This window comes from Siniperca chuatsi, linkage group LG10, assembly GCF_020085105.1.
Source record: "Siniperca chuatsi isolate FFG_IHB_CAS linkage group LG10, ASM2008510v1, whole genome shotgun sequence".
In the NCBI taxonomy this organism is placed as follows: domain Eukaryota; kingdom Metazoa; phylum Chordata; class Actinopteri; order Centrarchiformes; family Sinipercidae; genus Siniperca; species Siniperca chuatsi.
The window spans coordinates 11,967,643-11,994,060 of record NC_058051.1 but is presented as its reverse complement, the minus strand read 5'-3'; the positions used below and the strand labels follow the sequence as shown (position 1 = coordinate 11,994,060).

The 26,418-nt window shown below is 38.9% G+C and overlaps 1 protein-coding gene across 6 annotated transcripts; it reads right to left on the bottom strand.

Moving 5' to 3' along the window:
- Nucleotides 1-1,821: 1,821 nt before the first annotated feature.
- Nucleotides 1,822-24,608, bottom strand: kif5aa (kinesin family member 5A, a). 6 transcript variants are annotated; one of them, XR_006379446.1, is made up of 29 exons: nucleotides 23,872-24,606; nucleotides 19,646-19,733; nucleotides 19,486-19,559; nucleotides 18,862-18,966; nucleotides 18,641-18,689; nucleotides 18,423-18,478; nucleotides 18,144-18,231; nucleotides 14,940-15,064; nucleotides 14,674-14,778; nucleotides 13,363-13,511; nucleotides 12,751-12,899; nucleotides 12,411-12,610; nucleotides 11,971-12,039; nucleotides 11,561-11,767; nucleotides 10,747-10,893; nucleotides 10,366-10,554; nucleotides 10,114-10,231; nucleotides 9,821-9,882; nucleotides 9,369-9,478; nucleotides 8,995-9,096; nucleotides 8,617-8,677; nucleotides 8,362-8,433; nucleotides 7,731-7,835; nucleotides 6,943-7,159; nucleotides 6,571-6,745; nucleotides 6,121-6,200; nucleotides 5,764-5,803; nucleotides 5,429-5,527; nucleotides 1,822-4,746 (listed from the first exon to the last, which is right to left on the bottom strand). XR_006379446.1 is itself a non-coding variant. In XM_044210440.1 (29 exons), the coding sequence occupies exons 1-28, from the start codon at nucleotides 23,998-24,000 to the stop codon at nucleotides 5,436-5,438; spliced, it is 3,147 nt and encodes a 1,048-aa protein (XP_044066375.1). In that variant the 5' UTR covers nucleotides 24,001-24,608; the 3' UTR covers nucleotides 1,822-4,746; nucleotides 5,429-5,435. The 6 variants fall into 6 exon arrangements, 4 of the variants coding, with proteins under 4 accessions (XP_044066375.1, XP_044066374.1, XP_044066373.1 ...); XR_006379447.1 differs by having other exon boundaries at nucleotides 1,822-4,743; XM_044210440.1 differs by having other exon boundaries at nucleotides 5,429-5,514; nucleotides 9,369-9,475; nucleotides 23,872-24,608.
- Nucleotides 24,609-26,418: the final 1,810 nt, after the last annotated feature.

Sequence of the window (26,418 nt, the reverse complement as noted above, 5' to 3'; positions counted from 1 at the left end):
TTTCTTCTCTTTTTCTGCTGTGTCAAATTAAACTATATTTATATCATAAAAAAGGAGGATGACATATAAAAAGCAAGTAGGCCTAAACAAGGGGAGAAGATAATAATAACTGATAATAGAAACTTTGGAGGAAAAGCAAGGCTAAAAAGTTTTACATGTAAAGCAGAAACTTTTAATACTCTTAGTACTTTACGTTAAGATGAAACACATGATGAATGATGTAGATGAATGTCTAATGGGCAACAGCTTGACCTTGATTTTATTAAAATGTGGGTTCATTTGATGGTGCGAACATGAGAGAAGAATCAGTATTTTGTTCTGTTTCCCCCAAAAAAGCTATAAGTCTGAGAAAACACAGAAATGTACTTTTTTATACTATACTTACTATACTTTTTATATTTTCACTATTCAGATACACCTTACAATTTTCCAATATTTCCCTGAAAACATTGTAACAGTGTAGATTACATTTTGTGATCCATCCCAGTCTGATCACTTCTTATGAATTGAATGTGCGTTACTGTAAGGGTATGCAACATCACACACACACACACACACCACCACACATTACAGTATGATGATGCTTCACATGCCAATGCTGTTTACATCATTGCTTCCTTTCTCGTGGGAACGATGAAGTGCAGCTTATTATAATATAAGAGGGAACAAGGGAAGTTTCCCTTGCAGAATGAGATTTTCATCACTTCAACAGAATTTGAGAAATGTGGGTGGTGATAATGTTCAGAGGATAATTACCATTAATATATATCTATAATACTACAACAGTACAGTGATTAGCAGGTTTAATGTAACAGACTCAGACTTTCAGGGTTTTTAATTCCTACTCTTCTTCTCATGTGATGACAAAAATGCTTATTATATTTATGTTTCACTTGACTGACCTTTGGAGTGTGTAACACAGGCTTGTTAAACAAACTGTCTATTGATTTGAAAAATACAGTAAAATGCTTGTGCAGTTTATTGGAACAAAAAAGTTTTCCCACATACAATTCCCAACATTAAATGTCCAGTATCAAGTAAACCTACTAAAGAAGCTACTGTAGCGATTACATGACTTGAAGAGAGTCTTAAGTCAAGTTTTGTCTCTTTCTCCATCATCTCCATACAGTATGATTTCAGTGGGGAAATATGAGATATGGTATCTCTACTGCACTGTTGACTCATTCATTTTGTTCTCAATTGAATTTCTATTTTCCAGCATCAACAGCTAACTAGCTTTTCATGTTATAATTTTTGGCAAAGGTCCCTTTCATAAGTTTGAAAATTCATTTCCTGTTTAGGTCAGAGGTTGTAATAACAAGGGAGCGCCCAACATACATGAAACTCATAAGCAGTCACTGACAGCAATCAAATCATAGTTTTCAGTGGAGTTGGAACTAATGCTGGAAAACCGAAAGCTGGAATATACTGAAGTATAGATATTTTAAAGTGAAGCATTTCTCTTTAACTCTAAATGGAGCTGAAAACTCTGTAAAGGGAGTATTAGGGGGCATTTTCTTTTATATGGATGCTGTCCCTCTGTATACTTTATTCCATCTGTAGGTTGAGTTGAAGACACCTATTTCTTATCAGAAAAGGTGTGTAGAGGAGGGACAGTCAGATAAAAAAAGGGGCTCTTCATTCAATTAAATCTGTACTGCATCAATACAATTTACCATCCACTAGATGGAGACATTTTCAGCTGACAGTGTGGGACAGTGTTTTTCTTGCACCCCACACTTCTCTCTTTTCTCACTTTCTAAAACATCATCCACGATATTCAAACAATCCTTTAGACCCAAATGATCCCCTTCAACAAACTCCTTTCTACAAGTTTATTGAACTTTTTACTACAACACAATGGTTCACTTACAATACAGCATAGTGAGGAGTCTATATATACAGAAATTTTGCACGGTGATTCTTCACATAATCATGTTGACGCTACAGTATAGGCGTACAGAAATAAATAAAACAAACATTTCTCTGAACAAAGTTAGCGTGTACCGTTCTTTTGCATTTTACTATGTCATGGCACGCTATTTTACTTACAAGATTAACAATATATAGCACATGTATTTTAGATATGTTGAAATCAGACAGTGGAACAGCAGGTGACAATATAGTACACATTTCCCCCTCCTTCAAACCTATTTATTATACTTAAAACATGATGTCAAATAGAGGGTCTGCTTGGACACATACAGTAGGGTCTGACCAGGTGCAGCTGAGGGATTTTTTCATTTTGGATGTCATGTGATACAATGGAGATGTTATATACTATGTATAAAGTGATGTTATTTCTGTAATGTTAGATTTATCATCCCCTTCATCTGCTAAGCCTCGAAGAACACACACTGACCTGATTGTTCATCAGCAATCACATGGTTTTAAGTCTTTGAGGAAGACAGTGGTGGTGGCCTATGGTGGCTGTGATTGTGATTGTGAAGCCCTGAGATGTTGTTAATGCCAGTAAGAGCATGAGACAGAGCGGTGCTAAGGATGCTGCTAGGGATCAGATGACTGGGGAGGGTCCTTCACTTTACATATTGGGGTCCTATATTGGGCTAAGTCCAGTCATGCGATGTAATACACTGAAATTTACATAGAGAAACATTTTTCAGTATAAAATTGAAGATTTTGTTATGCAAATATTAATAGATGGATGCTCAATCAAACTCTGAAAAATCAGATCAGAGTCAGCTGTGATCAAATAAGTCTGGTCAAAGTGTAAACATAAAATAGAAATAGAAATCAAAATGAACTCTTTCTCTCACTTATACTTATATCACTTATACGCTCATTTTCTTGCAAAAGCTATTTGGTTGTTATGCATGTTTCCTTTAAGAATGACACACTTCTGGTCTAATCTGTCCTTTAATTCAGTGACTCAGCTCAGTCCAAACAAATCCATCTCTTCGTCACCCACCTAAGACATGCTGCTTTCTTCTATCCTGATTGGCTGGTCAGGATTTCTCACAGAAGAATAACAGCATGACCTGACAACAAGCTACAAACAACAAGCTTCTGTCAAACAGTCCGTCCATCCCAGACTGGTGGCTGCTCAGTTGGGGACTCGTTTGCAGACACTCCCTAATCACTGGATTTTTGATGGCTCTGATTAAAAAGCACTGAATCACTGAATAACTTCCATATAGCCTTAAAGGGGCTTGAGATGTTACTTCACGTCTGTTTTAAAATAAAAATTTTGATAATGTAGGGGAAGTATGTCAATAGTGTAACTTTATATTAGGAGACAAAGCAGGTCTCATAATTCCAGCCTTACTAGGTGCCAAATAGGAAAATGCATCAGAAAGTTTAAGAAAATATTTTAATATCAGTGTAATATACTTCTCTTTTGACAATGAACTTGACACTGTCTGACCTGCCCAGATGTGGTGAAACCACACTTTCTGGTACTCTGCTGCAGTAGAACATTTTTGCAAGCACTTTTTCAGCGCAGCTTTGATTCTGTTAAACATGACGATGGACATACACAGATTCCTTCTGTATATGAATGAACTTCAGGAAAACATAACTACTGCTCTGATAAGAGCATTTAAATCTGATTACAGCTATTGGTGTATAGTATATTGTGTTAGGTGTATATTGAGTAGCTCTAGAGGTAGTAATTACAAATGTATACATATGACAGTGTGTTAGTTTGATAATGAGAAATCAGCTCTTGTTAAGGCTCGGTATGAAGACTCGTGTGGGTGCAATGCAGGGAGGGAGCCACATTAAATGGACATGGACAGCATTACCTGAAATGTAGAATGGCATCATACAGCTGCAACATCACAGTATCAAAGCAAATACAAAAGGTTTCCTCGATACAGACTGCAGGTCTGGGCTGGGTTTCCCTGACACATGTTGCCTCTTATGTCCTCTTCTATTAAATTAAAAATAGACCCAGATGTGTTTTTTTGTCGTTTTTCCTGTGTTTAAGCCACATTAGCACAACAGCCCAGTTTTACTTACTATAATAGAAAATCTAAAGCACTGAAACCAGGATCAGGATTAAGGGACACCAGCTCTCTCTTTCTCTGTGTGACATGTGTCAAAGTCGATCAGACGGTTCACTCGCAGCATACCAGCTCCTGACATGAATCAGGACACATGCAAAGGTTTGAAAGCTAACCCGCTAAGCGACATGCATGCAGAGTGTGGGTCTTCTGTTACAAGCTGGCGTTACACACTATACTCTTATTTACGACAGAGAAAAAGGTCATGTCTGCCTACAGTTTGTCAACCACATGATGCCCTTAAGAAGATGTGTGCGGGGGACGGTGGAGGCTGTGCATTCACACAAACAGTTGCTGGTCAAAAACCTCTACTGGAGTATACAGCACTATTATTTACAACATGTGTGTACTAAATAATCAGGGATGGAGTCAGCCCCATTTCAGTTCAACCACCTCAGGAGGTAATCAGCATCAGTGATATCTGATGACAAATTTATTGGCTGAAGGATTGGTGAATTGATTAAGCAAAAGTTCTGTATTAAAAAAAAAATCTGATTTCATTTACTTCCTGTACTGATTGAACTGGAAGGGACTGGACCCTAAACCTGAGGGTGAGAGTGGTCACCATAGGAGCAGGAGAGGCTTCATCTAATTAGAAGACTACAGGGGCTACAGATCTTCATCATCATCTTCATCAGTGATGCAATGGAAGGACGGGGAGACAGGCTGCATGCAGATGGGAGAGGCGGGTCCTTGGACGGGTACAGTGTTTGGTCATCTGCTGGAAAGAGACAATAAAAGGAAGTCATCATTTGGAGAAACACAGAAATCTGTTAAAAGTTCTATTGAATGATTATAAATTAACTTTAAAAATTTTCTTAGCAAAGAACCATACCAATGGTTTTGTTTGTTTTAACAAATTAAACTGAATATGCTTTGCAATTATTGCCACCCATTTTCCAAAGCATACCATAAGTTTGTGAATGATTTTCTAACTACCAGGCAGCCACTGGTTTCCAGTTCATGGCAGTGTGTTAGGAAAGTAAATTTGCAGTGAGTTCTCTTTCTCTTGCTTGACATGGGTATCCCCTACCCCATCATGGCGAACAATTGTTTCCACCTTATTAATTTATTTATGTATTTCAAATTTGTGTTGCCACTTAAGTTACAAGGAATATTTTCCCAGAATGTCCTTGGTGTTACATGTCTGAGATTTGCTTAAAAAAAACCATTAAAGAGTTATGTCATTCAGAAATCTGTCTTGTGAGTCTCTGTGAGTTAATTTTCATAATGTACTGAAACAAACTGGTCTAAAATGTTCTGGTTTGGAAACTTATCAGCAGTAAATTAAAATGCAGGTGATTTGTAGTTAATGTGCAAAACATTTGTATGGTCTAAGCAACTGCATTGACAAAGACAATTTGTGTGTGTGTGTGGTGTGACTCAGTGTAGATGTTGATTACCATGGCATTAACTTGCAGCGGTCTCCTGCTGAATGATGTAGTGCCTTTTTGAATCATCCACCTCACTGCCACAGTGAACATCACTCCTGTTAAGCCAAACTGACAAGTGAATTGATAACAACATGACAAGAATTTTGAATTCATTTCAATTCATTTAATCTCAATTCAAAGGCTCCAACACAAATTCATTCAGTCTTATTTTGACCTTACAGAACTGAAAATACAGTTTAATGTTTAATACAGATTTATTCTAATCTAGTCTTAAGTTAGTTAAAGTGACGAGAAACAACAAACAGCTCAGCTCACTGTAAACTTACTGTAACTGACATCCTCACCTGTTGTCATTGATGTCTCTCGTTTCACTGATGCTGTTACCTGTTAGAAACAAAACAATAGCTTCATTTCATTGATTGATAAGCATGAACAATACTAATACTACTTAAATACATTAACTTATCATTAATTCATTAATTGATATTTCATTTAATATAATAAAGTGTATGCATCAATAGAAAAAAGAAACACAGAGCTCCTGACAATAAAAATATCAGACGCTTAACTATAACGTAATTAACATAACTATAAAGGATCTCATGATAAAAAATGATTAAAATATGTGTACATATGCATGCACATATACATATGGGAACACTGGTTTGGATGCAGGTACGTGCGTGTGCACTTGTACTTACCGTTGTCAATGTTGAGCGGGTAGGACTCCAGTATGTCTCCATTATATCTGCCTGCTCTGTAGCCCAGTGCTGTGGAAACTCTGTGTAAAAAGAACCACAGAGGAAACAGAAAAGAAACACAGTCAAATATGAGTGCAGTATGTGACATTGCAAGTGAAGGAGACCTGTCTTATCCTGTAATTTTAAAAATCAAAAGGTAGACAGTAAAAAGGAACACAGTGTTAAAGCAATACTAAATATAGAAGAGAGAAGCCTGCCAGCTGTAGGTTATGATTAAATGACCATGCTTGGACGAGTGACCTGTCCATACCTGTCTACACCACAGGATGCTCTCTATTTTTGAAGACCAGTGCAGACTCTTCCTGACCTCAAAAAATCATTATGGACAGACCTGACTTTAAGCCATGCAATGTCTGGCTGGAAAAGGTGGAAAGGAGGATTTAAACTCACGTGTTGCTCTGGACAGAGTTGGGGTTGCAGTTGACGCTGGCAGAGCTCGGCTGTGTCATGTTGCTCTGGAAGAGGACGTTGCTGTAGGTGTTGGCCTGTTCAGTGGCACGGATGTAAGTGTAGAATGGGTTGGTGGGAGAGCAGACGGGCAGCTGCTTCGGTCTCACTGGTTTGGCTGTCGGGATGATAAAACAATGTAAGGTAGGGTACAACTATAATAAAACTGGGTGACTGTTGCTGCAGACCAAATCGGTTAAAAAAAAGAAAGTCAGTTCAAAGTTGCCTGCAGTTCAGACATTTCACTTAAGAAAATTCCCATACCCAGTCAACGACACAAACAATAGCAGAAATCAAATGATCAAGCTGCAGTACCAATCTGTGCTGCATGGGGGCGTCTCAAGGCGCTCTTTGCCTTCATGGCGTCCTTGATGCGGTCAACCTCCTGCTGGTAGCGCCTGCGGTCCATCATTGCACCCTCCTTAGCATCCCTCAATGCAGTCTCCAGGGCCTTAACTCTCTCAGCAGTAGACCTAAGACGTTTCTCCAACTTTGGAAGCTCACAACGCAGATCTGCATTGTCACGAACCAGCTGGAGAGGAGAGAGACAGGGAGGGGTGAGAGATGACACACAGGAATAACAATGAAAGAGAGTCATTGTGAGGAAAGACGAGGAAAAACAGAAAAATATGTAGCTAAATACATACAAAACACCTACAGTTTAAGTAGCTAAATTGAATTACTGTTTAAGAATAATCTAATAAGAACAAATATGCAAAAAGCCACTCAATTACAGTAATATGATGCAATATGATTCATCCAATTTGATGTTCACCTCCACCGGTCACTAAGAATAAGACATGTAAGGCTGAGAACAATTTACTTATGTCAAAAACAATTTCTTTTTGAATATAAAAGGTTTTGAATATACTGTAATTACTTTACTTAAAGTGTGTTCAAAGTGGCAACAGACCATTTTTCTGGAGTATAGGGACATGTAGTTTGTGCAAGTAACAGTCAAATTATCCCCCATAAAATGGCCATATGTCTTAGAATGAAAATATCAGAATTACACCGTCTCCTGGTCTAATACAATCCAAACTGCAGACTGTGTTTACATCACTAAAAGTTAGTTCCTCTCATCCTTTCTGTGTGTTTCTCACCTGTTTGTGAACCTTTGTAAGTTGGTCCAAGTTATTCTCAAGAAAGGAAATCTTCTGCTTCTGGGTGCAAGACCCCCCGCTATCATCAGGTTCCATTTCGGAACTCTACAGAGAGGATGAGATGAGAGATGAAGCAGAAAGATGAGAATAAAAAGAGAAAACAAGGTAGAGGAAGAGGTTTTCTATTGTCCCATGGCAGAAAATGCCACCACCTAACAGGGGCTGACAGATGCATTTATGAATATCAGTGACTCACTGATTACTGTGAAAACCTTAGACTTTCCACCTGTCAGTTATCAATACACAGTAAAATGTGGCAAACAAGCCCCTTTTAGGCCCAAAACAAGACGAGTTATTCGTCCAGTATTTTGCATGGTGGCATATTACCTCCTTGCAAGACATTTCCGTTGGATCTTTAATCCAGTAGTCTACACAAAAAGCGAATTTCTTGTGTCACATACATGATATCAAGAAGTCAAGGGGATTAGACGGATGGAGGATGTTGATGCTGTTTCTACTGAGATTTACCAGTGGGGATTCAGGTCACAGATTCCTTAATACTCCCTTAACATGATTAAAAAACAACATTTCCTGAGTCACTGCCTTCTTTTATAATCTTTGAGCTGCTTACTTTTTTAACCCGCGACGTGAGGTCTTGAACGAACAGCTTGCGCAGGTTGTGGAGGGTCTGGAGTTCGCGGGCCTGGAGGACAGACAGATGGTGAGGTTAGGAAGACAACTCTGGACACTGTAATGTTACAGAAAGGTTATACAGAAGAAAGGAGAGCAGACTCTAAGGTATAAGGAAAGAGAGACAGAGACACAGCAGGGAACAATGTTTCAGAAGGGACAAAGGTAGATGGATAGTGGTGTATATTTTACTCACAACAGTCTCCTCCAGACCCTTCAAGTCCTGTTTAGTCTGCTCATGGCGCTCATGCAGGAATCTGACAGGACAGCAAAACCATCATTAAAAAAAAGACAATATTTCTGAGTACTTCAGGACAATGTAATATCTATGTGTTGTTTTGAGTGCCCTCTGCTGGAAATTAAGAGAAGGGTGACTGGACTATATCAATTCTATCCTCAAATGTTTTAATATCCTCCATTAAAATAATCGTGAAAGCGCCACCAGAAATCATCAACTATATGCTGACTCTATTGGGTCATATTCATACAACACATAAAGTATTCTATATTCAGACCTTTGTTTCAACCACACTGAGCAGTCAAGTATGAGAAAATAGACCTCCCCAACACTTACGAGAGCTCCTCCAGGCGCTCAGTCTTGGTGTTGTCCTGACTCTTCAGACGTTCAAAGTCAGCGCGAACCTGAGCCAGCTCGAGCTCCAGCTTGGAGTTACGACTGGAGGTGTGAAATAACAGCACACATGTTCAGGAGGAAAAGGAGAAAGGGAAGAGTTTGGATTAAAATGAATATACAGCAAACCTGTTAATTTCACAGATAATAATTAGTAAATAGTTTAATAAATATTAATAAATAGTTTGTATATGCAGTATGAAAAGATGTATGTAATATTGTCAATGATAATGATAGCATATAATGATTAATAAGAAGAAATTATGACATCAGTAGTATCTTTGTGTAAATAGAAACTAATTAAGATGGTCACGGACTCAGTGAGCTCGTCAATGATCCTCTGCTTCTCATTGATCTCATCCCGCAGGCGGGCCAGCTGCTTGTGATGGAGGCCACGGTGAGACTCCCCCTGCTGATGAGGAGCCTTCTGGAAAGAAAAAGAACAAACACACGTCTCTTCAAAGATGCTGGCTTCAGCGGTGAAAACTTGAAAATGAGCCGCATAATCTGAGATTATACTTTGTAGGAAGAGTTTGAGAGACAACAGATGAATAAATGCAGTTCATCACGTAGCACCATACAGACAGGGAGATTGAACAGGAAGAGAAGGCATGAAATGGCACAAAAGAGTCGGATCTGAACAAGAAGTACTTTGCTTGTATCCAACTCTGGGGTGACAGGATGCCCATGTCAGAATTTCAATCGATTTTAATCAATATACTCAGGTTTCAGGCTGGGCACTAAAAAACTGCCTTGTAGCATTTCTTACCTTCACATTTCCATCCTCAGTCTCACCCTTCTCTCCATCCTTTTCTTCAAGCAGGGAGTTATCTGGGAGAAGAAAAAGAGAAAGTAAGCATTTTCCACAGAGCTACAACCTAATAATATCTTCATGCAAATTTCTGAGAAACTTTAAATAAAATGGGATGTGTGAATTTTTGTTGAAAATAAGCAAAGATGATAGCTAAACTATCCCCTATTTCCTTTTGTTTGGACATTAATTCTGTAACTGTGCTAATATTTTTGCAACAGTATTTTTGTGTATGTGTACATGTGTGTTACCCTGGTCTTGCAGCTTGGCCAGCTCTTCGCTCAGGGAGTCGTGGCTCTCCTCCAGCAGCCTCTTCTTCTGCTCCACGCTCTGCATGTACTCAGTCAGAGAGCGGATCTTAGCTTCATGCTGTGTGAACGCAAACATGGAAGTTTAAAAAAGTCATAAAAACTCAGCCATGACAATAAATGAATAATTCACGCAGCCTTTCATCAATTCCATCCCTTCCCCTCCCATCCTGTCCCTCTCCCTCCATCCCTCACCTGAGAGATGAGGAGCTGGCAGGAGGAGAGCTCCCTCCCGGTCTCCTCCATCTTGCGGTGGCACTCCAGCTGCATGTTCTCCAGCTGGCGGCAGCGCTTCACCATGCTCTTCACCTCCGACTTGATCTTGCTGATGTAGAGGCGAGCCACCGTGAACTCCTCCTCGATCGCACCGCTAATCTCCACTGGCTGAGTATTGGAGAAACAAATTTAAATGATATTCTCTTCCACGGTTTCTCCACCAGTCATGTGCAACAGTACAGGACATACAGGAAACTCACATACATACACACTCTATTAAGGGTTGTATAGTGTACCTACAGTATATGTATATTGTGACCTTGTAATCTAAAGCTCTTTTTACACTGTGATCCACCTCACCAGCTTGATCTCCCCGTTGCCCACGATGGTGCTGAACTCGCTGAGGTCCCTCATCAGACCATTGAGGACATCAGCAATGCGTTTCCTCTGCTGACTGCTCACTTCCTGCATACGAGACAGCTCTGCCTCCAGCTCCATCAGACTGGCCTGTTACAGAGAAAATGAGCAGAAGAGAGAGAGCCAGTAAGGATTAGTGAAGCACTACCTTTTTCCAACAGAAAGCCCACAGAGACCACATACCTCCACCAGAAAATGTTTGAAGCACATAAATGTGATAAACATTATATTATATTACATTACATTACATTATATTAACTGGATGATGGAGGCCATCATTTTTGGAGAACATCTAAAACCTGTCCAGATTTGAGATGTTTGCAGGATTGCTCAGATTAGATATGTGCACCTTAAATTTGATTGCACAATGCTAAAGTGGTATGGCAGTTTATATTAGGCCACACAGAGAAGAGATTGACCAACTACAAGAAAACAGTTTTACAATTTTTTTTCAGTTATCCAATGTTTATGTACAACAGTACAGAGCAAAACCAGACATACAGCAAACTAAAAAACATAATGGGACTGAAAACCTCCTTGGCAGAGGCAGTAAGCTAAGCCTAATGTAAAAACTTTTTCTCCAGTACTTTATTGTCAATTCCTGATGTATTTTCCACTCAAGGAAGCTGCAATGCCACAGCAGGTGCTTGTCACTGTGGTGCAGTAAGCGAGTGTGTCCTTCTGTTCCACCTCCTGTCTCTGATTTAAGCTCTCCTTCTATCAATCTCATATTCACACAGTTCCTCTTAAAAATTACCATTTTCTGGGACAGTTGGTCGGCCAGCAGCTGGTTCTGCAGTCCTTTCTCCTCCACCTCCTGGCTCTTCTGGTCGTAGTTGATGGCCAGCTCCTCCAGAGCCTGCAGCACCTCCTTCACCTCAGCCTTGGCGCAGTCGCTCTCCACCTGCAGCCTGCCGAGTTCAGCCTGGACCTTGTCCCCATCGCCCTTGGATGAGGCCAGGAGCTGGAGGGAAAGAAAAGACAGGGAGAGACATTTTGTGACAACATTTTGTCCAGTCGTCAATTCTTTAAGGGGCTGTTTGAAAGCTGGAGCTTGGTTTTAAGCTTAAGTTCAGAATTAGTAAGTATCCTCTCAAACATAGTCTGTGTGTGCATACAGTGTGTATTAGTTTGTGTGATTGTGTGTGGGAATTTCTGTGGACTGACCTCATCCTGGTCCAGCATCTGCTGCTTCAGTTTCTCCACCAACTGGCACTGCAGGTTGATCTCATCATCCTGCATAAGCATGATATTATCATAAATACCAATCACTAGCATCCAGACTAAATTTCTTGCATGTGTGTATGAATATACAGTATGTGACACAGAAAATTTTATAGGCTTCTCCTTTGCTCATGATTTATGAATCCATAATTACATTTCAGTTTATAATATGTCAAAATTGTTAAACACCAGCGAGAAGGGGACTAAAAATATCCCTAAATATCTTTGATTGCAAAAATAGCATCTGCATTTACACAATACTGGAGAGGTGGAATTAAAGTAGAGCAAAATTAGAAAACTGAGACTTGCCCCAAGCGAGTTTGCTAATGTACAGGCAAAAAGTGTCTATTGTAATTAGTATGTTCGTGCTTTTCTGTTTGGACCTTGTCATCCAGCTGCTTGTACAGCTTGCGGATCTCCTCCTCGTACTTCTGCCGCTCCTCCTCAGAAATGCGGACCACAATGGAGGAGGTGTCGTTGTCCAAAACGGGGCGCTCCTCCACAGTCTCGAAACGGGTCACCATATCCGACGTGGTCTGCTCCGTCTCAGGCACGTCCTCTCCTGAGCGGAGGGATGAAGGCACAAAGGGGACAGAAAAACAAATACATGATAATAATGCAGTTTGTTTATAATGTCAGCACAGAAGAGTTGAAGTTATGCAACTGAAACTAAAAAGCTTCTGCTGGAAGTCAGTTAGTCAGAAAACACTTAATGTGTCTCACCATTTCTCCAGCGGTTGAGCTCAGTCTCCAGCTTCTGGATGGTGTCCTTCAGAGTCTTATTCTTCTCCTTCTCCTTCTCGTACTTCCTCTTCCACTGCTCTGCCGTCAGCTCCAGGTTGATGGAGGCGGTGTTCCTGATGGTCTTGGCACTGTGACAGAGGAAGACAAAGACAGAGAGACACATACGAATCAGTTTTCTAAGTGATTAAGGAAAGGACTGATGATCAGTGTTCGTTCGATCAGTTCAACTGAATAATTTGCCCAAAATTCAGCTTTATGTTGGTGATATAGTTCCGAGGTCACCTGACAAGTATGAGAGAAATAAGAATCTAACACAGTTATAATGCCTGATGTTTTTAATGAAAGAACATTATTTCCTCAAAATAAATGTATCATACGTGCAATATAGTTAAGTGGGCAGTGTCACTTAGTATCTGCATCTGCCTTGCTTGGATTTTAGGTTATACCCAGAACAGCTCCTTTTGAGGAGTAAATATAATCAGTTTGGTTCCTTGCTGAAAAACATGGTAACGTGAAAAAACTGTAAAATTCTTATACGCATACTGTAAGCGATAATTAAGATGTATTGACTGTATCCACAGACATATATACCGTTGTCCAAACATCAGAGTTGACTTGGTCTCTGCATCGTTGTAGCTGGAGGGAGAGCAGCAGATGAACATGGTGGTGCGACAGTTTCCACCGAGGGAATCCTGCAGGATGCGGGTCATTTTGCTGTCACGGTAAGGCACGTGACTTTTCTGCAGGAGGGAGAAGGAGAGAGGGGAAGATGGAAGAGGTGAAGAGGGGGAGGGATGGAGTGAAAATGATGAGAGAAGAAGCAGAGAGAAACAAGATACAGAAAGAAAGAAGAAAGAAAAAAAGAATGGAGGATAATTAAAGAGGAAGAGGTGAGGAAAGGAAAACAGAAAAGAGAGAAAGAAAAAAGATCAAGATTAAGGGACAATTTGCAACCAAAACAATGAAAGAAATGCCTGAGGCATGTTTCATTTGCTTCTTGAGTTTGTACTTCTGCAGTGATTCATCAGCAGATTATAATCAGCAAAAATGTACACTTTCCCATTCCTCTCGATTTCTCTATTTTGGATTCTAACAAACCCCAAAACTGCTGTCAAAATTGTCAGATTGATTGTGCTGCATCTAACTAATCTTATAATTGGCAGGGATAGTTTTGGCATTTGACGGCCAAACTGTTAAGTTGGCTGAAAGGAAAGAAGGGTGCGGGTACTGGGCAGGATGCATTTCAATAACAAGTCGACAGCAGGGACTGACAGCTACTGTACATTTGAGAGAGGAAGGGTATTTGCTACAGTAACTGAACTAAAGGTAAACAGGACACTTCCAGTTGCAGAAATAGAAATTAAGCATATTTTAATTAATTTAAAATCCCCAAATTCTACAATAAAAGTAAGCTTCAGTTGTTTCACTTAAACTGCTTTATATCAGCTCCTTAAATATTATTTAATAATATTATTATATAATTTAATGGCTTAACACTGACATACAGCATTCGCCAAAATACTAAACCAAGACCAAAACATACAGTAAATACTACCACTTTTTGCCACAATTTTGCTAATATATTTTATTGTAATCCAAATCTGAATTTCTGCCAATCTATTTTGCTGTAAATCTTAAAGGGACAGTTCACCCCAAAATCAAAAATACATATTTTTCCTCTTACCTGTAGTGCTATTTAACCATCTAGATTGTTTTGGTTAGAGTTGCCGAGTTTTAAAATATCGATGTAGAGATGTCCGCATTTTTTTAATATAAGGCATTGGGCTGTATGTTTATGTGTACATGTATTTTTGATTTTGGGGTGTCCCTTTAAGGCACACAGTGTCAATTGTTACTCTACTGTCTATACAAATAGAGGGAAATAGGGTGAAAATGGCTCACCGTGCCCTCGGCCAAGGCAGAGATGACATTTCCCAGAGCAGAAAGAGACTTGTTGATGTTTTTAGCCTCATCCAGGACGGCTCCTGCAGCTCCAGTCTTACTGACCTGGAATAAAGAAAGAGACAGAGTGAGTGAAGTCAAACATGAGTAATGAACAGCTGAGGAAAAACACGGAAACAATTATTATGAAGTCATTCATTTGAAGCAGCTGAATTGCAGGTTGGGAGTTGATTTATAAACAATCTTTCCCCCAGACTGTCTCCTACCTTCTCACTGCCAGCCAGATCTACCAGGTACAGTTTTCCACACAGTTTCTGCTCAGTCTCCACATGCTCCTGTTTGATGTTGATCAGGAAGATGCTGTGGCTGCGAGAACTGTGCTCGTTCATGTCTGCACAAAGACAGAAGCAACACAACAGTTGCCAGTTTAGCCTTTAAGGAACAACACCATGGGTGGAAAAATGTTTTCTTTTACTTATATCTTCCAAAATGTGCCTGAAAAAAGCATTATTCACTACAGAAATCAGAATGAAAGAGAGACTAAATCTAACCATGTGTAATCATGGAGATTTAACTAAAAAATAATAAATGAACCATTTAACATGACATGTTGACATATATGTAAGACTTATTTTACAAAACATACAAACTATTATTTACATGCACCTCTCCTATCTATCAATCAGCAGTTCTTAGGATCATGTCACCTTAACGTAGTGAAACTACTAACAGATTAATGTGAAGTAATTTATCTGTGCATATGAAATCTTCCATGTTCCTTTTCTGTCAACCAGAACAAGTCATTCCTGCAGCAGAATGATATCATCATTTCACAAAGTGCAGATAACAAACAGCATTGACTTGGAAATGGCTCTCTTCATCGGACCTCCTCACAGACAACCAGTTCAGGTTTCTCTGCAGATGATATCTGAGGGCGTCAGCTCAGTGTCTACAGAGTGTCGCCCCATTAGTCTGTTATGAGCACACCCCTCTGCAGCACTGTGAGTCAGCAACTAGGAAACAGAGAAGACTGTGCTGCTCTGATCCACTGCTGCTTACATTCAGTCCATTTTCAATGCTAGATTGTTGTTATCACATTATTACCATTAAAAAGTTTTGTAGTATTTCTACTCTACTGAGCAGACTTTTTATCTGCTCAGTAGAGCAGGGTTATTTCTAAAATTCTTTTTTTTTTTTTTTTTTTTTTTTTTTTAATTTGTCACCATGAAGACATTTGTCTTGGCATCCAATCAACATGCAACACCTCCATCTTATCCCTCAAAAGTACATAAAATTCATAAAATACAAAGCCAACACAATCCTCTAGTTCAAACTATCTATGCACGGCTAGTCGTAACACACTGGCAGAAATGAATATTTATAGCGATTTTGCATGTACCGAGTGACTTTGTATCTTTTACCAGAGCACAAGCACTCACTGTGAAGAGTATGAGTTGGGTCAGACAGTATTTTATTTGCCTGTCTGGTAAGAGACGGCTCATAGATCAGCTCAGTGGATGGATGATTTATAACACCCCTGTTCTCTTATAGCGGTCTGTATCAGACGAGCAATCTGATGTTAACCCATTTTGAAGAGCATTTGAAAACAATCATAACTGAGATTACGTTGTTTTGAATTTAGACTCTTTTTACATTTCTATTTTCATCACAGTCGGTGTATTCAATTTACTTTATTTTGAATGTGAGTAACACTCTGACCTGTGATTCATCTCTCTGGCTCATTATGTGCATGCTGAGACATCAGATTATCATTGTCAGGGAGCTAGACTGCAGTGATTCAGTTTAAAGTGATTAAGGACTCACACTGAGAAGCAGGAATGTTAATGTACGAGCCATTAAATATCTGGAGCTGAAGCTCAAAACATAATTTTCAAAATGTCCTACTGTTATGACACGATGAATGAAATGTACCAGATAAACAGTATTTTATTACTCTACAGTTCAATTAACTCCATGATATGCTGTGTTGATTTCTGTGGTGTTTGTGGTTAATAATAATAAGAATTTATCTAATGCGATATGATGTTTTTCAGGGAAAATGTTACTTGTTTAATCCCTTTTCTGTTCAGGTACTTTCTGGATTAATATTTTTATAGAAATTAACACTTTGTTTAAATTAACAAAGAGTACTTAATTTCATCTAGATAACAATGTACTTACATAACTGCTTTTCCCCTAATTCATTAGAGTTTCTAGCACAGTAACATATTGTAGGTCATTCAATTTATCATTTAATTCATGCATCACCAAGTATGCATACAAGTCTAGTCCTGTCAATCACTTCGCAGAAAAGGGCAAACTCGAATCATTTATTTCTTGAAATTGTCACAGAAAGTCTGACGTGAGGACGAACAAACACAGTGAGTACTACTCTGAAGAAAGGAGAACTGCACATGTTGAGATTTATTACAGTGAAGCAGTCCTGGTGTTTTGTTGAGCACTGAATCCCAAAGCTCATCTGATTTTTTCACTTCAGTCGACTTCAGCCCTGTGAGTCAGCACAAGACTCCACCACAGAAAAAATTAATGAATATGCTGTACTGGCTTGTTGCTTGGATAGTTCTCAAAGGAGTTTCTTTATTGTATGTTTACCTTTTGAAATACCTCCACTGTAATACAAAGTCTGTCTTAACAGTAGTAATTGAAACTTATTCAGTCCAAAAATCTTGCTTAATAAAAATGTGAAAAAAATGTGTCATTTGGGTATGATCATTGTTCTTCTTGCTTAAAAAATAATACATTCTGAAGCTTTTATTTCAGTATAACTGCCACAAAATTATGACATGAGACCAAATTAGAGCAATTCTACTGAAACAGACTTTTTTTTTACACTGTAATGAAATGTTGTACAATGAAGCAAAAGCATCACTCTGACCTGTAAACCCACAGTATTGGAGCCATTAGTCAGATATTTTTACTGGACCATAGAGGAGTGAGTCAGCAGCATGATGGCCAAAACAAGGTGCAGGAATCACAGATCAGAGAGCTTTTATCTCTAGGGCTGTGAAGGTTTTGTAATGTCAATTAAAAATAAGCATATCTTGTCAGTTTACATTACAGTGAACTCCATCTGACAGGATCTTATTTCTTTATATGAGAATGAATGAAGCTTGAAAATTATATCAGGCTATAGCATGAAGATTACATAACAAGAAACAATAACAGGTTACATGAACTCAGCTGTCACTTCAGGCATCAGTAACAAGTTGTGAGTGCTACTGCTGGCACTGAAGAGAAACTAGATCTCGTGCTCTGACATGGAAGTAGAGGAACAAGGGAACTTACTTTATTCTCAAGATGAACACCTACAAATGTTTCATTGAATGCATTTGTATTTTGGGCTGGTTTTTATTATATAAAAAAAACAGATGTCTGTCCTGAATTGCAATATTAATGTGCCCACTGTATATCCTGTGTTGCAATAGCAATATTCTAAGGTAAATACTCACTGGTCACAGCAACATGGCGGTTAGCTTTGCCCTCGTCGATCACATCCATAACCTCATCAGGGCTGGAGACAAAACGCTCAGTGCATCCCTGAGGGGAGGAGAGGAGACAAGAGGACAGGAGAGGAAACAAGAGAAGAGTATATGATAGGGAATAAGAGGAGAGGAGTTGAGGAAACAAAAGAGAGACAGAATATGAGACAGACTTAATATCATGGATCTGATGTAGCACGCAGATAGATTTTCACCTAAAAAGACGACATATAGAGCACTTTCACAAACCTTGACATATGGCACCCTATTCTTATCCTCATGGACAGACAGGTTGGTCTTTGTCACTAAAAAAATAGAGAAAATTTAAAATGATGAGTGTTTTTCATTATTAGTATGACAAAGCCATTCAGTAGCTACACCGGTGCTACATTAGTTCATATTTCACAATATATTGGAAAATCTAAATACTGTTGCGTGTGATTTATGAAAAGCTTGTTAGCACTCACCATCCAGAAGGTCACGGATTTTATCCATGTAGATTTCAAAGTATGAAACCTGTTGGAGAAGAAAGAAAAATAGAGAACCAAGTTTAGCTTGTTTTTTCAACTGTTTTTAGACAGAAGGTACAGATTGAAATCAGAGTGAGAATGTCCACAAACCAACACAGTGTAACATAAAAAGCATACCACAACACAAGACATTAACTCATTTAAATCAAATACAGTACCTTGATGTGGAATTCAAGGTTTTCATCCATGGCAAAGATGTGATTGAAAATGTCCTCAGCGATGCGAGGAATAATTCCCATCTGGTGAGGGTCATGCAGCTTGCCCTGAAACAGGAAGTCACAGATAGGAGTGAGATGGTGATAGCTATTCAGGGTCAAAGATTAATGGAGACTTCTTGCAATAGTGCCTTTAAATTCTCATAAAATGTCTGCTAAATCAAAGCTAAGAACAGTAAAAGGCTTGGCAGAAAAAAAGAGAAAATGCTATCCTGGTAGAACCACAAAGTGTCAACAAGATTTAGACCAAGTAGTGTCAAAAAAATGCAAAAAAAACAATGCTGAAGGAAGGACTGGTTAGATCACTTCTGTGAGACCTGCCACCAATTTCTACCAGTTGGAGTGACATTAAAATGAATCTTACTCATATAAATTGTGGAACAAAAGTGCAATGTAAATGCATTAATTCATTGTTTTATAAAATTATCACAAAGACCCAAAACTCCCCAAAATGTTTGATAAATAGGACAACAAATAACCACTGAAACACAAGAAAAACTGTAGGAAACTTATTGCAATTTGTTCATTTGAAGAAATTGTTTTACTTTATTGCTCTGAACACTGTACCTCCATGGTGTGCGTCTTCCCAGAGGAGGTTTGTCCATATGCAAAGATAGTGCCATTGTATCCAAACAGAACATCTATAAGAAAAACAGAACAACAAATGAGACCAAAGCACATACATTTCAAATATCTGACATATTTTGATGTTGCTAATCATCCATACCCTTGACAATCTGCTTGGCGCAGGTGTTGTACACCTGCTCCTGGGTGGTGTTGGTCGGAAACACTCGATCAAACGAGTAGGACTTCCCCTGTGAAGACCATCAACAACAACAAACAGTTAAGAAAAAACACAAGATATAAGGTTGTTTATCTCCAAATTGTGATCAGATTTTTCAGTTTAATCTCAGTGCATTCAAATAACTCAAAGGTGCAGTATTTAATCTTAGATGTTTTATTCTTCTTTAGAAAATGTGTTTTGCTATTACGTGATAGGAATTAAACAGACATGGGAACTATCAATCAAATAGTGTCCTCCAGTACAACTTTAGTGCTGTATTAAGAAGAGTGATATGACAAACAATTTATTTTAAAAATTATTTTTAAAAAACACTTTAATCTCTTTTCTAGCAGCTAGTCATCAGTCTAAGCTTTGGGAAATGATTTCAGCCCTGTGAGGTGGTCAGTGCCTGACTGAGGTATCTGATGCTTGAAACTGACTGACTCACCATGAAATAATCAGATATACACTCATATAAAATGGGTATTTTTAAACCTTTAAATGTCATCTCTCATATGAAAACGCATATTAATGTTACGGCCCAACACAACATATTGCTGTTGTCCTGTGAAAATTTAAAAACACCAATTCTGATGACATGTAGTCACACATTATTCACATGAAAAACTAAATCTTTTCTTTAAGTTTTAAGAAATATCTCTTGATAGCACGCGTTTAAAATGTTTTTGGAAAAACATTGTGTGTAGTAACTTAACTCATGAGTTTTTTCTCATGACATGACACATTTATTAAAAAAGCAATAGCATTCCAATCTGGACATGCGGGCGTGCTGAAAATGCATCAGTATTGCTACCATTTTAGTGGATGGTTTTACGCTGCTTTTATCTTCCCAACATTAAGTATACAATAAAAGAAGATGATATCAGCAGAGAGTGAGAAAGCCAGCTCTGCAGTGCTTCTTTCTCCCAGCTAGTCAGAGCCATATTGCATCCAGGACCTGGCAACTTCAGATAACGGACCATGGTCGTTAAAAAATGCTCTTTTTATATATGTGTATATAGTAAGGTGCTATTACTAGCTTTTCTGCAGTACCCCCAGGTGCTAATGAGCTTCTGTTACTCTAGCATATGTAACTCAATGGGTTTCTCAAAGTGGGTTGCTTTCATCAGGCTTTCTGAAAAATAGAAACATGTTCCTGGGGTTTTCTGTACATATTCTAAGATAAAGGCGTATCTACTGCTGTACTGGATTTTAAAATTTAAACAATTATTTAATAATAAGTATTTAAGAGCTACAGCTCCCATGAGGCTTTGACAGTATATCAAGACTCATGGGGTATGTTTTTGCTGACTGCTAATAAAATAATCATCCTTTTATCTTTGTTAAAGGAATAGTTTTAAAGGACATTTTGGGAAATACGCCCATTCACTTTCTTGCCAAGCGTTGTTGAGAGCTGCTGTATAAGCATATTTCTATATTGTCTATTCCTATATATGATAAATGCTCAAATGTTACTGTCCACTAAAGCCGTAGGAACCCATTTATTCATAAGAAAACACAATGAGTTACAGATGCTAGTTGAACAGATAGGTAGAGGAGGGGCAGGACCTTAGTGTCTCTCTAATTTTTCAGAAAGAATTTCAACATTTAATATATTGTATGAAAATGACCACTTGCGCACACTACAAGGAAGTAGGTCAACAAATCCAGAAAGATTAAGCTACTACACACTGTTTACAGAATTTGAAATGACTGCAAAGCTCAGTAGAAAGTGCATGAAAACTACAACATACTCTTAACGTTCTTTTAAGTTTTTTCATTTTGTAAGAGCAGGCTCATTTTAGAGAAATTTGGCATTTTATTTTGGACCACTTCTCATCAAACGTTTGAGGCTAAATCCACAGGAATGTATTTTGTTTATTTCAAAATGTGTCTGCAAAATAAATCAGGTCCTCCTAAAAATACAAAAAACCTTTGTGAGCCAAGCCCTGACAAGCCTCGCTGCAGAAACCAGGCTATTAAACCCGTGAATGTCACTGTCCCATTTGATACAGAGGCCACAATGTAACGTTTTAAATGCCATTAACAAATTGATTCATCTGCGGACTGCCCCCATGACAGAGTGATTTACCGGAGAGAGACATTCAGTCTCTGGACGAGGGAGGAAGGGACGGAAGAGGCACAGAAAGAGACATAAAAATGGAGACGGATGAGCAAAGGGGAGACAAAGGTGAGAATCAAAGAGGGAGACACAAAATATAGAGAGAGATAAATAGTGGAATGAGACAAAAAAAAGAGAAACATTCAAAGACAGAAAGGGAGACAGAAACAGACAAATAGATGGAGCCAGGGACAAGAGAAAGCAGGTCAGTCAGACATTCACGACCTCACTGGATGATTATTGATCATCTCAGTAGGCAATTAGAGAGATCAGTTTCTGACTCTACTGTACAGCGTCAGGCTGAGAGGAGAGAGGAAGGTCAGGTCGAGATGTTTACCTTTTCTCTCGGGAGAAAGTCTGAACATGATTCCTCCCTCTGCACGCGGCATTTGTCGGCCAGAGGAGAACCAAAGCTATTCCTCTCCTTTTAGCAATCTATGCAGTCCTCATGTACACTATTTATGTTTGTTTTAACCTTCCTAAGACATGAGAACAAAACATCTACCAGCAAGATATATGAGCAAAAGTGCTGAAATTTATCAAATTATGCCACAGTTCTGAGGAGCCACAGTTCATATGAATAGTTGTTCTCATTTTTTTTACAGGTTGATGTGCATTGGCCTTTACACTGGAGGTATCTGGAATGATTTTGGCTTCCAGGGATGGGATCAATTCAAATGAATTTGAAATGTAAATGTTTACCACATAGCAATGGTCAAATCACTAGTCTCAAAGACATCTATGCAGCAAAATCTTCATTTTATCAAACCTTTTTTGTCTATAATGGAAATACTAAAACTATATAACTGTATTTTAAAAACCAAGTCACAAAAATCTGCCAGTGTAGCTGGATTGTTTCAGTCTGGCCTAATACAAGCGAACTTGTTTCAAGATTTTTCTAGGAATGAATAAGCATATAATGCAGATTGCTGCCGTGAAAAATCAGACAAATGGCACTTAATTCCTTACAATTCTTGAAATAATTTTATTTGTAGAACACTGAAACAAGGCTACATTGGCAGCTTTTTCTCTTTTGAGGAAATAATGTTTTTTATGATTAAGTTCTACACAAAAATGTAATATGATTATGTTTTGCAGCGTTGGATAAACTGTATGAGATTTTTTTTCAGTTTGGACAAAAATCTAAGTGTAAATGACACAGATTTCTCCACACATTACAGACTTTGGATACATGCTCCCCAACTACTAAACATGTAGAATTTAATGAGACTGAATTATGTATTCTTTGCATAGAATTGGTGTATCCACCCTTATAAACGTAAGCTAATCTTCAGAGTAAACAAGACATGCGGCATCATGAGATTTTTGTCCATGTAGCTCACCAGCCCCCATATCTCCAAACTTCAACATAATACAAAGATCACCACCATATATTTGTCTCCATCTGCTGCTAGCACCTGCTGAGTAATGATAGAGAATAGATAATAATAGAATAGAAAGCTTGCATGTGCTGTAGGCTGGCCTCCTTCCTGGCAGCATTAAGGAGAGGTTAATTAGGCTAATTAAGTGAAACAGAATGAATGAATGGACCCATCAATATCAGCTGTGGAAAAAAATATATTCATTTACAATTACCTTTGAGGGTAGTATCAGATGTGTGTTATGAATCAGGATTACTCATATATGGCCATGACTGACTGATATAAGCCTACAGAAAAATATAGCAACGTACAGTTTAAAATATGTAGTATTAGGATCTCTATCTCTTTAGAAAGGTATAGTAAAATAAAGTATGTTTAATGATAATAAGGTATGAGGCTGGCTATGTTTTTATGGGCTATAAGTGCAGACCTTAGTCAGCTGATGCAAGAGGCCAGTTTGCGCACTTTAACAACATTACATGTATATGGGCTTTGTCATGTTATAGGGAAGACGAAAGAGGAAGAAGGGGAACGGTGTGATATTTCCCTGTGCTGCACCTATTATCATGTTTTCTTGCCAATCCAAAACCCAAACAGATGGGTCGAGATGATGACTTATTGATGAAGGGCCTTCATGCAAAACAAAGCGCCCACCCTTTACTTACCCCGACGACGACAGTGTCGTCTCCTTGGAATTTGGGGAGAAACTGATCCCCGCGTAAAATCTCCGACTGGTTGAGAGGGCGAAAGCGACACAGCACTTTTATGTTGCACTCCGCTGGAACATCGGCCATGGCGCAGATTCAAGGAGGAGGAAGGATGCTGCTTTCTGCTGAGAGGAAAGATGATGCTGAGGCGACCAGTCGCTGATCGGGGCCTGATCTGACCGTCAAAATAAACGACAAGGGATGCGCAGTGACTTCGTCCTTCTTCGTCGAGAGGACTCTGGGGGCGGTGGAGAGGTTGGACGGTTTTATCCCGACAAGCTGAGACAGGCTGCAGTTTATTTATGCGCAGCTGGACAGTGATTCCTTGTCGCAGTGAGGCGTGCAGGCTAAATTAGATGTCAAACCGCGAAACGATCCCCTACATCATTAAAACAACAGACACTGATGTTACTCGGTTTTCCTGGTTGGTTTATTTGACGCTGTCTTTCACTCTTGTGTTTTTTCTTTTCCTCTTCGGGTGCGGCGGTGGATGTGCGTCTGGCCGGTTGAAGGTGAGATGCTGCTGGAAGGGCAGTGAGATAAAGCTGCTGCTGATCGGCCAGCTTTGGTCGCCACAGCGCCCTCTATCGGCGAGTAAAGAAAGGGCGTGGTCTGCATCCGTCTCTTTTAAAGTGGTACCCACAGCTTCGGCATCATCAGCTCAGCATCCCACACAGGCAGGCGGAAACCAGAGCCCCATGCTGCAGCGTCACATCCGAACTGAGCAATGAAGGATAAGATCAGTACTTTCTGTAAAGCAGCTGCCAGGCCCGCTGATGCAGTGACTAATCATCACAGCCATACTTTGGCCCCTCGCCGATGCCTTACTGTATTTCTTGGAAGGCATAAGAAACCATTATAGGAAGGCAGTGGAGATTATTGATTAAAAGATGAGGCCTCACCTTGATGGAGCATTACAGTGCCTGATGAGACTGAGATGATGCAGCACAATGTCAAAACTGAAAAAAACATTACCATGTCCATTTAAAAAGAATCTTCTCATACTTGTTTAAAGTGAACATTACAGATACAATTCAGAAAGCACTCATTGAGCACATATACCTTTTTAAATGTAAGGAAATAGTTCATACTGAAACAATTCTTACAATGGTGAAATCATAAAAATCCTAGATCAGAATCAAATCTATGATTAAAATCAGCAATTAATCAATAATTTGAATCCAGTTTTCAATGAAATCTGTTAACAATGTTTAAGATATCCTGATAAAGACAAATAAACAGGAAAAAAACATACAACTCAAAACACAACTTTCTTCACTGAGGTAATGAACTGGGATTTGTGGGTTCCTGAAGGTCAATAACTGCACTGACATCCAACACCTTTAACCCTGTTTTCAGAAATAACATGTAGTTGTCCCTGGATTTTACTATTGGCAGAGTAACAGAGTCTAGACCCAACACCTCTATCACACCTGCTAACAGGATGGACATTTCTGTAACTACAGTAAACTGTTGTTATTGTAACTCAGTATTGTTTTTAATAGGCTCGCTTTGAGACTTCTTTGGAGTACATTTTAAAATGTGTAAATTTAGAGTAATTCAACCCAGGGTGCAGGTATGAGATTTATTTTTTTAAGCTATCACACACATTTTGTGATATTTTTGTTCCTAACAGCCACTGATGTTCTGCCCATGTTCAATATAATCCCAGTTTTACAATGTGTGAAAGTCAAAGGAAAATTCCAAAACCTATATACAGTGGTGTGCAAAAGTCTTTGCTCCCTTCCTGATTTCTTATTTTTTTGCATGTTTGTCACACTTAAATGTTTAAGATCATCAAATAAATTTAAATATTAGTCAAAGATAACACAAGTAAACACAAAATGCAGTTTTTAAATGAAGGTTGTTATTATTAAGGGAAAACAAAATCCAAACCTACACGGCCCTGTGTGAAATAGTGATTGCCCCCTAAACCTAATAACTGGTTTGGCCACCCTTAGCAGCAACAACTGCAATTAAGCATTTGCAATAACTTGCAAGGAGTCTTTTACAGCGCTGTGGAGGAATTTTGGCCTACTCATCTTTGCAGAATTGTTGTAATTCAGCCACATTGGAGGGTTTTCGAGCATGAACTGCCCTTTTAAGGTCATGCCACAGCATCTCAATAGGATTCAGGTCAGGACTTTGACTAGGCCACACAAAGTCTTCATTTTGTTTTTCTTCAGCCATTCAGAGGTGGACTTGCTGGTGTGTTTTGAATCATTGTCCTGCTGCAGAACCCAAGTTCGCTTCAGCTTGAGGTCACGAACAGATGGCCAGACATTCTCCTTCAGGAGTTTTTGGTAGACATCAGAATTCATGGTTCCATTTATCACTGCAAGTCTTCCAGGTCCTGAAGCAGCAAAACAGCTCCAGACCATCACACTACCATCACCATATTTTATTGTTGGTATGATGTTCTTTTTCTGAAATGCGGTGTTACTTTTACACCAGATGTAATGGGACACACACCTTCCAAAAAGTTCAACTTTTGTCTCGTCAGAG

Bases quoted from the DNA above. Each gene is read 5' to 3' on its own strand.
- kif5aa (XM_044210439.1), bottom strand. From the start codon at position 24,000: ATGGCCGATGTTCCAGCGGAGTGCAACATAAAAGTGCTGTGTCGCTTT. The intron at 18,967-19,485 runs GTACAGTGTTCA...TTCCTGTTTCAG, and splicing joins GGAAGACGCACACCATGGAG to GGCAAGCTGCATGACCCTCA. The intron at 14,779-14,939 runs GTAGGAGACAGT...TCTTTATTCCAG, and splicing joins ATCTGGCTGGCAGTGAGAAG to GTCAGTAAGACTGGAGCTGC.